The sequence below is a fragment of the Lycium ferocissimum genome, unplaced genomic scaffold (genome assembly GCF_029784015.1).
Source record: "Lycium ferocissimum isolate CSIRO_LF1 unplaced genomic scaffold, AGI_CSIRO_Lferr_CH_V1 ctg1318, whole genome shotgun sequence".
NCBI classification, from domain to species: Eukaryota; Viridiplantae; Streptophyta; class Magnoliopsida; order Solanales; family Solanaceae; genus Lycium; species Lycium ferocissimum.
Genome location: NW_026714745.1, coordinates 140,097 through 156,034, shown reverse-complemented (window position 1 = coordinate 156,034; position 15,938 = coordinate 140,097). Strand labels below are relative to the sequence as shown.

General features: G+C 37.5%; 1 protein-coding gene across 2 annotated transcripts; it reads left to right on the top strand.

The window, feature by feature from the left end:
* The first annotated feature begins 1,023 nt into the window (after nt 1–1,023).
* On the top strand, nt 1,024–3,682 carry LOC132042083 (actin-related protein 6). Of its 2 annotated transcripts, XM_059432705.1 has the most exons (7): nt 1,025–1,775; nt 2,466–2,679; nt 2,752–2,815; nt 2,931–3,015; nt 3,103–3,153; nt 3,243–3,305; nt 3,383–3,682. In XM_059432705.1, the coding sequence occupies exons 1-7, from the start codon at nt 1,084–1,086 to the stop codon at nt 3,510–3,512; spliced, it is 1,299 nt and encodes a 432-aa protein (XP_059288688.1). In that variant the 5' UTR covers nt 1,025–1,083; the 3' UTR covers nt 3,513–3,682. The 2 variants fall into 2 exon arrangements, with proteins under 2 accessions (XP_059288689.1, XP_059288688.1); XM_059432706.1 differs by lacking the exon at nt 3,243–3,305 and having other exon boundaries at nt 1,024–1,775; nt 3,103–3,194; nt 3,383–3,598.
* Nucleotides 3,683–15,938: the final 12,256 nt, after the last annotated feature.

Sequence of the window (15,938 nt, the reverse complement as noted above, 5' to 3'; positions counted from 1 at the left end):
TTTTTCAAAGAATATTTGGTTGTTTGAATGTATTGAAACTGAAAAAAGTAACAAAAGAAGTGAAAACAAGTTTTTTGTGTTTTTCAAATTCCAATTGAAGTTGTATTTGAAATTTCCATAGCCAAACGTTGATTTTCAGTTTTTCGAAAAAAAGTAAAAAAAATTATGGCCAAACGGGCCCTAAATATCACATACATGAGGGGTAAAAATTGAAGACCAGTTTGCCAATCGGTGCAAAAACTTGTATTATATTTATTCTTGGGCAAAGGTGCAAATATACCGCTCAACTTTGCGATTTAGAGCAGATATAACCCTCGTTACAAAAGTAGTGTATATATACCCCTGCCATTACAAAATGGTGCAAATATACCCCTGCCGTTATAAAATGGTGCAAATATACCCTTTTCGCTGACGGGAGTTTTTAAAAAAAAATATTTAGGTTATTTTTTAATTAAAAAAATGCCATGTGACTTTAAAAAAAAAGTCTACCTATTTTTTTTTAGTAGACATATTTTTCTAAAGCCTTGGTAATTGTTTTCTGGTGTGTCGGGTATAGTTCGTTTAAAAGAATATCTCCGTGACTTTAAAAAAATAAGTCTATCCATTTTTTTAGACGAACCAGACCCGATACATCAGAAAAAAAATTACTGTGTGCCTTTAGAAAATATGTCTACTCAAAAAAATGGGTAGACTTTTTTTTAAAGTCACATGACATTTTTTAATTAAAAAATAACCTAAATATTTTTTTAAAAGAATCTCGTCAGCAAAAAGGATATATTTATACTATTTTATAATGGCAGGGGTATATTTATATCATTTTATAATGATAAGGTCTATATACATCACTTTTATAATGAGAGATATATCTGCTCTAAATCGCAAAGTTGATCACTTTTATAATGAGATATATATCTGCTCTAAATCGCAAAGTTAATCACTTTTATAATGAGAGATATATCTGCTCTAAATCGCAAAGTTGAAAATTGAGGTTTATATTTGCACCTTTGCCCTTTATTCTTTTTGTTGTTTGTTCCTTTAATATGAGTACCCCCACACCATTTCCGATTAACTCTGATCTGGGAAATGTCGAACGTTGTGGTTTTGGACAACGGCGGCGGGCTAGTGAAGGCTGGTATCGGGGGAGAAAGAGACCCAACAGCTATTGTCCCAAACAGTATGGGTCGTCCTCTTTCTTCCAAGAAATGGCTTATTGCTGACCAACTTCTTTCCCCTGACATCGACCTCACTTCCGCCACTGTCCGCCGCCCTTTCGACCGTGGTTACCTTATCAACCCTGATCTGCAATCTTCCCTTTGGTCTCACATCTTTTCTAACCTTCTCAAAATCACTCCACAACAATCCTCTCTCCTTCTTACTGAACCCCTTTTCAATCTCCCTTCTATACAGCGCTCTCTCGATGAGATTGTCTTTGAAGATTTCAATTTCAAGGCCCTTTATGTGTCGGATTGCCCCTCCCTGGTCCATCTTTATGAGGCCTCTCGTCGGCCTTATGGGCTTCTATCAAAAGCCCAGTGTAGCTTAGTTGTCGACTGTGGATTTTCTTTTACTCATGCTTCCCCTGTGTTTCAGAATTTTACATTGAATTATGCTGTGAAAAGGCTTGACCTTGGTGGCAAAGCTTTGACTAATTACTTGAAGGAGTTGGTCAGTTATAGGAGTGTTAATTTGATGGATGAAACTTTCCTTATGGATGATGTTAAGGAGAAACTTTGCTTTGTCTCTTTGGATGTTCCCAGGGACTTGCACATTGCTAGGTATACATACTCTTTTCTATGCTTCTCACTTTTTTATTATGTCCTTGGCCAACAATGACTTCATTCTATTTAAATAACTGCAATTAATTGGACTATATGAAGTAAGAATCATGTCAACCAAGTATAAGAATTAGTTCAAATTCCTAATTCATAAAGTGATTAATTTTTAATTTCATACTTTGAATGACTAAAATATTCCTCCATAAAGTTCTCTTTGCAATTAGCAGGTGTATTTGTTAAGTTTGTTCTCATGAAGACAAAGCCTGTGGATGCCTGCAAGGAAATGTCTAATTAAGTTACATGAAAAGCCTAACCTGTGTTGCATTAAGCTTTAGAGCTTACATGTGCGTTAAAGGGGGGGGGGGGGGGGGGGGGGCCTGTTTGCTGTTATTTACTTAAATAACTAGTTCTAAGGGACGGGGGCATGAACACAGTGCATTGGCCTATCCTTAAGTAGTTCAAAGGTATCACAACATTTTTTTCTTTTGGGGTATTTTCTCTAATATTTTGAGAAGTACCTGTGTAGGTAATTATATGTTTTGGCCTCAATGTAGAATTAGGATCCTTCAATGCCACGATGTTTTCTAAACCTAAAACAACTTAAAACTTAATTTAAGTGAGCACATTAAATTCAGATGATCTTTGTCTCCAAAACGTCTATTGTTCATAACTACTGCGTCAATCTCCCAGGAAACCGGGAAAGGACAATTTGTTTAGGTGCACATATGTGCTTCCTGACGGTATTACACATACTAAGGGTTTTCTAAAAGATCCTGAAGAACCAAAGAGATATCTATCTTTGTATGATAAAGCTCCGCAGCAAGTAGCAGGAGAACAAAATAATATGGATCAGCTCGAGGACAGGAAAAGAAGCAACGGATCAAAAATTGATTTGGCAAAAAATGTACTCTTTCCAAGCCCCTTTAAATTGCTTCCGGCCCTCTTTTCTTATATTCTAACTTATTGGTATGAACAGGAATTTGGCTTGACAAATGAGCGGTTCCTCGTCCCAGAGATGATGTTTCGTCCAGCTGACTTGGGTCCGTATCTTTGAATTCTGTTTCTGTTTAATTGAAGAATCTGCTTCAATTCCTTCCCTATGAATTGGTTTATTGCTAAGTATGAACTTCGTAATCAGGTATTGGTGGTTTACAGGACTGAATCAGGCTGGAATTGCAGAGTGCATTCTTCAAGCTATAAATTCCTGCCATCCTCATCTTCACCCTGTCCTCTATGAGAGGTAGTACACAAGTCTTGGAATCTACTAATATTGTTTTATGCTTATCTTCCTTCTTCTAGTGACAATGTTGAATTTGGACGTTGTCAGCATCATTCTGACGGGTGGCACTACTTTATTTCCTCATTTTGCCAAAAGACTGTAAGATGATGCATCCTTTGTTGCCCATTGCTTTACGAAAGGTTGATGTCCTGTTTTCTTATATGTTTTGAAAATTCTTCTAAACGCAGGGAGATGGACCTTCGGCCTCTTGTCCCAGAGAAATATCGTTTAAAGATTACGACTCAAGAAGAGTAATATACTGTCCTTTTGGAGAAATTGTTCAAGTGTGTCTACTTCTCTAACTTGTTAACTTTTGTTGCTTCTGCAGTCCTATTCTAGGTGTTTGGCGTGGAGGCTCACTCTTGGCATCAAGTCCTGACTTTGATGCAATGTGTGTCACAAAAGCTGAATATGAGGAGCTGGGATCAGCAAGATGTCGAAAGAGATTCTTCCACTAACTTTTTGTGTATTCTGACAATACTATTGAAGTTTACAATTCTACTCCTGTTCATCGTTGGTGTTATGGAGGGGAGATTTTAGGATGGTCCCCTGCCTCTGCAGTTGCTAATGAACGAAATATGGGTGTGTTAAATATGTATTTGTTCTGAAATAATTCTTTTTCTAGTCAGTTTCTTGCCAAATTGGTTGAAGTCTAGCTTATGGCATCTTCAATACCAATCCTCTTTCTCTTTTCTCATGTCTTTGTCCTTGAATGTAAAATGTGTGTTATGTAGTAACATGTTAAGGACAACATGAAATTTCGCACATGAATGGCAGTGCGACGAACGGATCAAGACCGGTGGAACTGCTTTGGTGACTATTTGTTTGATCTCGTTGGACAATGATGATATGATCAAATGGACAAGAACAGAGTTTCTGAATCAGTCAAACAGATGCGGGGGAAACTAAAAACAAACTGAAACTGCTTCTGGTGGTTGCTTAACATGGCCAAATCTCTCTTCCAGTCTTCAGAGCTGGAGCTATTGTCATGAGCCCTTGTTTTGAGTAAATACCAACTTGTACATAGAACTTTTAATTTTGAAAAAGGTGTAGGTGGATTAACAGAGCCTTGATACATTAATGAAATACATAGTAATTTTTACTCCCGTTTCATTTTGTCACATGTTTGACTGAGCAGAGTTTAAAAAAGAAAGTAGTTTTTACTCCTGATTCATTTTGTCACATTTTTGTAGTCCTCACATGATTTTTTTGTACTTTACCCGTAATTGAAGCTTCAATTACTTTGTTCTCACCTATTTTGTTAAATTTGAATAACTATATGGACTTTTTAAATACTACATTATATGATTATGTGGAAAGGTGATAGTGACAATAGAAAAAAGGGATATCTACATGGCTTGATAAACTTATACTAGGTAATTATATTTAGTAGCTATAGTTTGCCTTAATTACTTCCCATAGCAAACATTGATATGTTAATGACAATTATTAACTATTAAGGTAAAATACATAACTCTCTCCTCCTCTCTCTAACATCTAAAACACCCTCCTCCACTCTCGCTCTCTCTCTAACGTCGCTGGAGTGCTTTTCCGGTCAAATCTGGCCGATGGTGGCTTTTTTATCTCTAATCTAGTTGAAGGTGGCTTCTCCGATCAGATCTGGCCGCCGCCATCGACAAAGACAAGCCAACGACGGATTTTCCGGTCAGATCTGGTCGCCGCCGTCTCTCTCTCTCGAATTTTCCGGTCAGATTTGGCTGACGGTGACTTTTATCTATCTAATCTGGCTGACGGTGGCTTTTCCGGTCAGATTCCGGTGCCAGATTTGGAAAATCGTGTTTCTTTATAAGTGTATTCATTCATTTTTTAGCATACAATTCAGTGAATACAGTGTAAAAGTAGCTACAAATGAATATAGTTGAGTTGAATACATTTGACTTGAATACAATTTAGTTGAATATAACTGACTTGAATACATCGAAATCTGACTTGAATACAGCAAAATCTGACTTATGTTTTTATGTATTTAAATTTTTAATGTATTACTCACTGTATTCACTAAAAATTTCTTATATACAATAAGTTGAATACAATATTTTTTGTATTTATGTTGTTTGAATACCATTGAATTTTAAATACAATAAAGTGAATACAATGTAAAAATAGCTACAAATGAATACAACTGAGTTGAATATATTTGACGTGAATACAGCTGAGCTGAATACATATGATTTGAATACAGCAAAAGAATTTTTGAATACATTACTCGTTGTATTCATGAATACAACGAGGCCGTTTTATGAACACAGCGAGCCATTTTATGAATACAGCGGAGAAACAGTAGCTATGCCATGTAAATATTGAAACTGTAGCTAGGACAAATTTTAAACCCCCAAAGTGTAGCCATTTATGTAAAATGCCCTAGAAAAAATCTATCTGTTCAACCAAATTTAAAATTGATCAAAAAGTTTATTGTCTTTCTTTTATGTGAAAATAATTATTAAACTTGTTTCAAATTAATTTTTTTCCTATAAAATTTATTATAGACCAGTAAAAAATTATCGTGACATTCTCTTTCTACGTTAGTGTTGCTTAATCATTAAACTAAAAATTATTTTATATATAGCTAAAATTATTTGAAAAAAATAACTAAAAAAATACATTTTAGCCGCAAAATAATAATAATACTAAATAATTGCAAACGAGAGTGATTTTTTTGGATATTGAGATATTTACAAAAGAGGAGATAATCAATGTTTTATATAATTTAGGCCAAATGGTTAATTAAACATGGAATGCTAAAACTAATGGTTAATTAAACATGGAATACTAAAACTACATACACGTTTAAGAAATTGCAATGTAGATTTCTTAAAAAAATAAATTAAATTAAGAAAAATAATTTCTTAACATGTTTTTTAAGGAAAAGGAATGATTAAAGTATGAAAAATAATTAATTTCATTAACTTTTCAATTCCTTTTGTATGATTTAATTTGAAGGAACATCTACAAAAGTATTTCGTCATATCAAGACTTTTATTTATTTAATTTTGAATGTTATCTTTATTTATAAGTTAACTTCATCGACGCCATCAGATGACAATTTGTAGCATCAAATATTTTTTATATCACTTGAATACCGTAAATATTTTTTTTTCCTTCAAAAAATGGGTTAGCCAATATAAGTATAATTGAGAAAATCAAGTTAACCCAACATCATATTATATTAAAAGTGGAAAGCTCCTATCTTCAAAGTTAGTTTACCATTTTACCCCTACACTAAATTAAAATCTAATTAATAGCTAATTAAACAAAATTAGCATCCTATTAAATGTTAAATAATAGCTCCCATGAAGTTATTTGATGTAATAACTTCTGCAGATGGGAGTCCAAATGTCATTTGATTCATTTCTTTTGCTTTTTTCTCTTTTATTCTTTCCATCAATTCACTATACTTAAAGCCCACAACTCTCCATATTAAATGAAAATTGAAGCCGCCGGTTTGCTATTTCCTGAGGAAATCTCAAGTGGCAACAGCTTTAGCAAAAAAAAAAAAAAAAAAAACATTTAACTTATTCTACTATTTAAAGCCTGTAATTTAATTTGTCAAGTAATGTATGAATATGGAAGATTAAGGGTCATTACAATAAATAATAATACTTAATTGAGGTGAAGTATGCTCTTTCTGATAGTATATAAGGATGCTTATAGGCCTTGCCCGTTATCCAAAACTGCTATATCCTTTAAATTATTGTATTAGTTTGGGTGACTTTTGGTGATTGCTCTTTTCATTTGCAATGAACATGGTAAATAAAGTACTGAGGAGAAAGAAATGTCATTCGTGAAGAAGAAATGGCTATCGGGTTCTGATTAAGTGTTAGTCGTAAGAAACATTTTCTTTTTGGATTGTCTTTGTGGACAATGATATTTTATTAAATTTAAATCCACAAGAAATTTGAATTATATTAAATTCAAGAATTATTAGTCCAAATAAATATTATGGGCTAATCTAATTGAATTAATCATTTAAGTCCAATAATTATGGATTTAATTGGTGGGTTCGATTTTATTGGGCTAGTCCATTAGTTTGGCTACAAATGATGAGCCCACTTTGCTAAGCCCAAGATATCATCCAATCCCAGAGGCCCAAAGTGGCGCCACGTGTCAAATGACATGGCACGCCAAGTCAAACGAAGGAGCCAATAGGATCATGCCACGTGTCAAAATGATGCAGCATGCCTAGTCAAATCAAAGGCCAATGAAGATGAGCCACGTGTACAAGTGACATGTTCCGGCCAATCAAATATCGACATGTCAGCTTAAATCTGATCGGTCGAAAGAAGTTTGTCCTTATCACAACTCCTCCTTCCTACAACTATAAATAGGGGTCTCATAATTTAGAAAATGATAGAAATTCTAACAAGAAGCCAGAGAGAGCTCGTGGATCAAACGCCGCAGATTTCTCTACAAGCTAAAAGCATTCAAGTATTTCTCTAGAAGTTCTAGAAATCCAGACGAAGATTCAAGATCAAGCTTCAAGCCTTGAATCCAAGTACAAGTTCAAGATCAAGACCACCAATTCAAGATCAAGCTCAAAAGCCCTTGAATTCAAGTACAAGTCAAGATCAAATCCATCAAATTCAAGATCAAGGTCAAAATCCCTTGAATTTATTATTGAAAAGACGAATCAGAGAAATCATAGAGATTGTAACACTCATATTCTGAAATCAAATACAACGATTGTTACGATATTTTCCTATCTTGATTATTATTTTCTCGACGCGATTTTTATTGTCTACAATTTTTGGCATGCCCAGTGGGACAATCTCTACCTCTCATCTCAACTTTTCGACAATCAAAGCTCAAGAACATCGAAATAACTTCAAAGAAGATCAACTCCAAATCAATTTCCTCTAAGATTGCTAACTCCAACTTCTCTGCTGATGTGGAAAGCATCCTCGACATTACCTTCGGTAGTATTGGACCAGTTACGAGGAGCAAAGCAAGCATGTTGGGACAACAAACACTCTAAGTGTCATCCACAACAACTCCTGTTTTCGGATCTTCATCCCTAAAAGGAGCAAGATCCTTTACTAATGCATCGAAAGAAGAAAGCAGCATTGCTGAAAAGATTAAGAAGACTCTAGCTCTACTTGATCTCTCTGGATCCAAGAACTCTGCTATGAAGGAAGATGATGATACTTCAAGTGACGGATCCTCTCCACTCACACGTACGAAGTAGGCCAATCAAAGATCAACTTATGCGATAATCCATGCTATTCTCCAACATCCCCAACAATCACGCAAGTAATGGTAACTAACGCTTCATCAATGGAGGAGACACTAGAAAACCTGGCAAAGGTGATTGATGGCTTGGCCAAGCGTGTACAAAATCAAGACGCTTGGATTGAGAAGTTGATGGACAAGATAAATGGATTAATGGAAGGAAAATCCAGCCACGCACCTGGGAAGGGTCCAAAAGCAGAGAGACTGAACCTCGTGCAAAACAAGTACCGCCTACCAAGGAAATTCCAGTTTTTCTGAAGGGATGATTCTGCTTGACCGACTGAAGGAGTTCATCGAAGGGACTATCAAGGGTAAGTACGAAGTTACTGCCAAGTCTTCTTTTACTTACAGAAAGTCGTACACTACAAGAATTATTAGCTTCAAGATGCCCGCCGGTTATCAACCTCCCAAATTTCAACAATTTGAAGGCAAGGGAAATCTAAAGCAACATGTTGCACATTTTGTTGAAATATGTAACAACGCTGGGACTAATGGAGACTATCTTGTCAAGCAGTTCATCCGCTCCCTCAAGGGAAATGCCTTTGACTGGTAAACTAATCTTGAAACTAATTCTATCAATAGTGGGGAGCAACTAGAGCAAGAGTTCCTTAATCGCTTTTATAGCACAAGGCGTACCGTGAGCATGGTCGAACTTACAAGCACTCTCCAGAGGAGGGCGAACCAGTTATCGATTTCATCAATCGATGGAGAAATGCAAGTCTAAACTGCAAAGATAGGCTCAGCGAAGCTTCTGTGATAGAGATGTGTATCTAAGGAATGCATTGGGGGCTTCACTATATCTTGTAAGAAATTAAGCCAAAGTCTTTCGAAGAACTAGCTACTCGTACTCATGATATGGATTTGAGCATGTCTTCCACTGAAAATGAAGTAATGCCTGTCTACGACTCTCGCAAAAGAAAGGACAAGCAGGAACCCAAGAAATGGAGCAAGTTCGTTCCTAAGAGTGACAAAAAAGAGTCCATGAACGTCAATGTCTCGCTTATAAAGTTTACTACGAAGGTGAGCAAGAAGCAGAGTCTGAAAGCAACTTTCTCCCAAGACAACACAAGCCGAAAGTCGACCTTGAAGGAGATGCAAGAAAGAGAATACCCCTTCCTGGATTCTGATGTCCCTGAAATTTTTGATGAACTACTTGAGCTGAAACTCATTGAGTTACCAAAGATGAAGCGGCTCAATGAAGCTAGAAGAACAACGACCCGAACTATTGCAAGTATCATCGACTTGTGGGTCACCCTCTTGAGAAGTGCTTTGTCTTCAACGACAGATTTATGCAGTTGGCTAATGAAAACAAGATTTTACTTAACGATGAGAAGGCAAGTTCGAAATAAGTCTCTATCACCTTTGGTTCTTTTGATCCGGTCCAGATACGCAGCTTTGAAGAACATGAGGATGGACCATTGGAGGAAGATAGAACCCAAGTTGTGAAGCTGATGATGAAGGTTGGATTCTGGTGAGTAGGCGGAGACGCTGTAAAACAAGTCCACAAAAAGAATCATCTAAACAACCAACTAGGAAGAGGATGGTTAGAAGAAAAAGGAAGCCAAAATCAGTTGAGCATTTGAAGAAAGCAAAAGTGGAGGTAAACTACCACCAAGAACCATGACGTCCTGTGACTTTGGAGGAATTCCTACCAAGTTGGTTCCACAATAAGACTGCTCGAGACAACATTGAGGCATCATGCTTCAATACTGATAAAGAAGAAGCAAAGGATGAAAGCCTATCAACGTTGTCTCTATCGTCATCTGAAAAGCCTGTTGAATCTTCTTTCCAAGAGGTACACGCATGTGATACAAGAATCACATTCACGGATGACGATCTTCTACTTGGTGAAACACTACACAATCATCCTTTGTACATGGCGGGTTATGCCCTTGAGAAGAGGATAAACAGAATATTGATAGATGATGGATCTGGAGTTAATATTCTTTCTATCCGTACAATGAAGGAACTTGGTGTCATAACTGAACAACTTTCTGAAAGCCGCTTGATAATACAAGGATTCAATTAAGGGGGCAACGAGCCATAGGTGCTATCAAATTAGATATCACCATCGAAGATTTGCGATCAAGTGCATGAATGCATGTCATCGAAGCAAAGACTTCGTACAATATGTTGCTTGGCAGGCCATGGATACACGAGAACAAAGTTGTCCCATCCTCCTACTATCAATGTTTGAAGTATCTCGAAGGCAGTGTCAAAAAGAAGATAGTTGTTACACCCCGTAGTTTTGTATGTTGAAATTCGTAGGTGTTGGCTATTTTAAGTATGGACATTGGAGTTATCTCTAAGGATATATGAGATTAGATGCGCTTATCTTATGTTTATGAGGGTTTAAGTTCATATAATAAGCTACGGAAGGATCGGAGAGCAAGTGAATCAAGGAAATTAAGTTTGTTGGATTTTTGAGAAAATATGAGGGGCAATTTTGGCCCTACTTGAGGAAGGAATATCTTTAGTATATAAGGAGTTTTGAAGCAAAGCAAAATCCTAAATTGAAGTTCATGAAGACTAGTTTTCAATACAACAAACCGCTCGTCGATAGGACATCGGAGCAGAGAGTTATGGATGTTACAAGTCAGGCCGCCAGAGCAAAAAATTACCCTGCGCGAACGCGACCCTAGGGCCTCGAACGCAAAGAGTAACTCTGAGAAACCCTTTGCGAAAGCGAAGGGCAAATTTAAATCGGTTTCCACCAACTTTAAACCACTATATAAGGGTTAAAACCCCCATTTTTCTCCATTATAAATCCCCCAAATATTCTAGAGAGCTCAGCAACCATATGAGAGCATAAAAGCGAGGATTTTGAATAAATTCGAGTGACGGAGTATTAATCGAGGTCCGGGTAGCGTATAGCCGTGATTATAGTTTTGTCTTGTGTTGGAGTTGGTTTGGATTCAAAGTAAATATTGAAGATCTTCCTATTCTAGTAAAGGTAAGGTACGAATCTCTCTTTATTAACCTTGATTTAGGAATATGGAATAAAAGTTATAGTTTATTGTGTTGGCGTTGTTGGCTTATGGATTGAGGTTTGAAGAAAGTTTTGGATGGAATTGTACATATTTTTCATGTAGGATCTTTGATGATATTATTGTTGATGTTGTTGGTATTGTTGGGAGTTTTTTTGGTATTTGGAGGAAGTAGATAATATAGGGGAGATGCTGCCTAAATTTTCGTAACCCAAATTAGTCTTCAATAATTAGTGCATATAAGTTGATGGAAATATGATGGTAGTATGATTAAAGATATATTTCTCAATATGTATAGGTTCGGGTGAAGGGCAGGCATCGAAGTAAAGGATTCCTTGAGTGGTAGCTTGGCGAATAAGGTATATAAGGTGTTCGTTTCTCTCTTTCTTTGGCACAAATCCAACTAGAACATGAGCGTTCCATAACAAATTCATTCCACTCCTATGCTTTGTATTTCCAATCTTAATGTCTTAATTATTTGATTGATTCTAGAAATGTTATCATGTCTATTGTCATTTAGTTATTTCGTTAATTTGATACGGATTCTATAAATTGTTCGGAGGTTACCGACCTTATGTCACTCTGAAAGGCTGTTGTTGCTTCATTGGCTCATTATGCATTTTATATATATATATATATATATATATATATATATATATATATATGTATGTATGCACTATTTTACTACACCGAGCCGCGCTATATTCGGCCGGGTACGACACCTATTGTGCAACCACTGATCAGTTGGTATTACACACCGAGTCCCGAAAGAGCCGGGTACGTTACACACCGAGTCCCGAAAGGGCCGGGTACGTTACACACCGAGTCCCGAAAGGGCCGGGTACGTTACACACCGAGTCCCGAAAGGGCCGGGTACGTTACACACCGAGTCCCGAAAAGGCCGGGTATGTTATAATGATGATACTATTTATATATATATGTATATATATATATATATATATATATATATATATATATATATATATATATATATATATATATACTGGCATATGATTTTTAAACTCATGCATTGTATGTTGTACATTATCAGATGGCAGATTACCTCTATTCTCTTTATATCTCTGTCGTACTTATGTTATTGCTTCCAGCCTTACATACTCAGTACTTTTACCCGTACTGACGTCCCATTGCACAGGACACTGCATTTCGTGTTGCAGGCTCTGATAGATTTATTGGAGAGCAACCGCAGTAGGACTTCCAGCTTCAGTGGTGTCAGCAAGTGCCACTACTCCGGACTTTCTATCTTTTGGTACTTTCAAGTTAATGTAATATATGTTTATATGTACATTCTTAGAGGCTCATAGACATAGTGGGGTATGTAGATACTATGTATGGTCTTGCCGGCCTCGTCCAGGTTGTGATATTCTCTTGTAAGCCTTGCCGGCTTTACGATACTCGTGATGTTGTAGCGACCTTGTCAGTTCGCATATGTACATATATGTTGGATTATTGAATATTTCTGTTTTGGGCCTTTCTGCGTGCAAGTGTTCTCTGAGTTATAGTACATGGTATTACAGGTAATCGCTAAGTCAGGTGGTTCCCGGCCTGTGAGTCGGAGCCCGTCATACTCCTCATTGGGGGTGTGACAATAGTTGCTAATGATAAGCCATTTACTGAAACTGAGTCACACTTCGTCGATGCGAAGTTCTACTTAAAGAACTATATTGTGAGAGAAGTAAAAGTCGATGACATCGCAACGACCAAGAGTGATAAGATCGCAACTAAAAGAGCTGATGAGACTATTGGAAAAGCTGAAGTTGGTGCTGATGTGCAGCACTCCAGTCCGAATAAAGGGAACATCGTATCTTTAAAGAAGAAAAAGGCAACTTCTGTGCTCCCCTATGTTCCAAAGGTGAAGAAAGAGGAACGTCAACCATCTGAAACTCAAGGAAATGTGCTAGGGGGGCTAACTCTTTCTATCAGACGAATTGACGAGATAAATTTTTCCTCAAAGCTACTTGGAGACTTCGTGGCTCAGAATTCGCCAAAAAATATGGCACTCCTTACAAAATGTACAAATGAAGGCTTTGATCCAAATTCTTACAAGTTATTTGTCAAAGCTGGGTACAACCCTAACGAGCCATCAAAGTTAGGGAAACTTCCATCAGGAGCTACCATGATGCAATCCCGTGAAGGTTTAGGATAAAAACAACCTCCGCCAGTTCGCATATCTATAAGAAGGGCAAGTACCAACTACATCACTGTGGAAGATGAGTCCGCTGCTTCCAACAAAAGGCCTTCAGTATTTTATCGGCTTGGAAAGTCGGCCACAAAAGCTTCTATGTTTGAGAGATTGGGGCCGTTGAAGATGAAGAAGAAGAAGAAGAAGAACAAGTTCCACAAAAATTATCCAAGCGTGAAAATGCTCATTTTTCCTAGAATCCAGAAGGATATACAAAGTTTGATTCCTTCTAGAATGAGGCGACAAACAAACCTTGCGGTTTCATGTGGGGAGGTACTAGAAGCAAAGTCTCACACTGTGGTGTATACCAAAGAGCACGACGAAGATGAGGAAAGTGTAGGCTCTTCATATCATATTACTGCACAAAGTGATCAAGATACCTCATTCCAAACGGAGGTTGCCGGGAAACTGGAGGATGTCTCCTCGTGTTACCACATATCTTTCAATGATGGTGATCCTCAAGAGGATGAAGATGCTAGAGATGCTCCTCCAGAACTTGAATAAGGGGTGAAAATCACAGTAGACTCCTTGAAAGAAATTAATCTTGGTACTGATGAAGACCCTAGACCCACCTACCTAAGTGCTTTTCTGATGGTTGATGAAGAAGACACTTACATGGAGATCCTCAAAGAATATAGAGATGTTTTTGTTTGGAGTTATAAAAAGATGCCTGGATTGGATCCCAAAGTAGCAATCCATCATCTGGCGGTCAAGAATGGTGCTCATCCTGTTAAGCAGGCCCAGAGGCACTTCAGGAAGACTTGGTTCCTTCGATTAAGAATGAAGTTAACAAACTCATTGAAGTTGGCTTTATTCGTGAAGTTAAATATCCCACGTGGATTTCGAGTATCGTTCCCGTGAAGAAGAAGACTGGCCAAATTCGAGTTTGTGTTGACTTCAGGGATCTTAACAACGCATACCCTAAAGATGATTTTTCGCTTCCCATCCCAGAGTTAATGATTGATGCTACCACTAGTTACGAGGAGATGTCTTTCATGGACAGTTCATCCGGCTATAACCAAATTCGCTGACGCCAAAAGATGAAGAGCTTACTGCATTTCGTACACCCAAGGGTATTTATTGTTATAAGTGATGCCTTTATGTTTGAAAAATGCTGGTGCCACATATCAAAGTACTATGCAGAATATATTTGATGATTTGCTCCACAAAAATGTTGAATGCTATGTGGATGACTTGGTGGTAAAATCAGGAAAGAGGAGCGACCACTTGCAAGACCTGAGAATGGTGTTCGAGCGACTTCGGAGATATCAACTTCGAATGAATCCATTGAAATGTGACTTTGGAGTTACTTCTGGAAAACTCTTTAGTTTTATTATTCTACATCGAGGAATTGAAATTAATCAAGCCAAAGTTGATGTGATTTTGAAAATGCCCGAGCCTCAAAATATTCATGAGTTAAAAAGTCTGTAAGGGAAGCTAGCACACATTAGGAGATTCATTTCGAATTCAGTTGGAAGGTGCCAACCATTCAGTCGTCTCATGAAGAAGGGCACCCCTTTCAAGTGGGACGAAGCATGCATTAATGCCTTCGAGAAGGTCAAGTCATATTTAATGAAGCCTCCAGTTCTAGTAGCCCCTGTACCTGGAAAACTATTGATACTATACATTTCAGCACAAGAAAGGTTGGTTGGAGCGTTGTTGGCCCAAGAGAATAGTGAAGGGAAAGAAAATTGTCTTTATTACTTGAGCAGAATAATGACACCAAATGAGCTAAATTACACGCCAATTGAAAAGTTGTGTTTGGCGATAGTCTTCTCGATTCAAAAGTTGAAGCGATTTCAAGCTCATAGTGTTCACCTTATTTCCAGAGCAAATCTCATCAAGTTTGTGATGTCAAAACCAGTCCTCAGTGATCGACTAGCAAGGTGGTACCTCCAGTTTCAACAATTTGAGATTATATACATCCCTCAAAAGGCTGTTAAAGGACAGGCATTGGCGGACTTCTTAGCGGATCACCTGATACCTGATGATTGGGAGCTAATCGATGAACTTCCTGATAAAGATACAATGGTCGTTGAAATTCAACCTCCGTGAAAAATGTCCTTTTATGGTGCTGCACAACGTGATGGAGCTGGTACTGGTGTGGTATTTGTTAGTCCGCAGGGAGAAGTCCTACCATACTCCTTTACTTTGACACAATGTTGCTCCAACAATGTCGCTGAATATCAAGCACTAATACTTGGACTGGAACTGGCTTTCGACATGAAGCAGTTGCAATTACAAGACTTTGGTGACTCTCAGTTGGTGATCAGTCAACTCCTAGGAAGCTATGAAGTCAAGAAGCCCAAATTACTCCCCTATCATGGTTATGCTCAGAAGTTGATAGGATGGCTTGGTGATGTGACTCTTCAAAGACGTTCCAAGGAAGAAAAATAAGAAAGCCGATGCTTTAGCTGCTCTAGCTTCAACGCTAACTTTGCGAGATC

What these genes read in the sequence shown, in the direction of transcription:
- LOC132042083 (XM_059432705.1), top strand. Translation starts at nt 1,084, where the DNA reads ATGTCGAACGTTGTGGTTTTGGACAACGGCGGCGGGCTAGTGAAGGCT. An exon ending in AAATTGATTTGGCAAAAAAT is followed by an intron (nt 2,680 to 2,751) that starts GTACTCTTTCCA and finishes TGGTATGAACAG; the next exon opens with GAATTTGGCTTGACAAATGA. An exon ending in CACCCTGTCCTCTATGAGAG is followed by an intron (nt 3,016 to 3,102) that starts GTAGTACACAAG and finishes GGACGTTGTCAG; the next exon opens with CATCATTCTGACGGGTGGCA.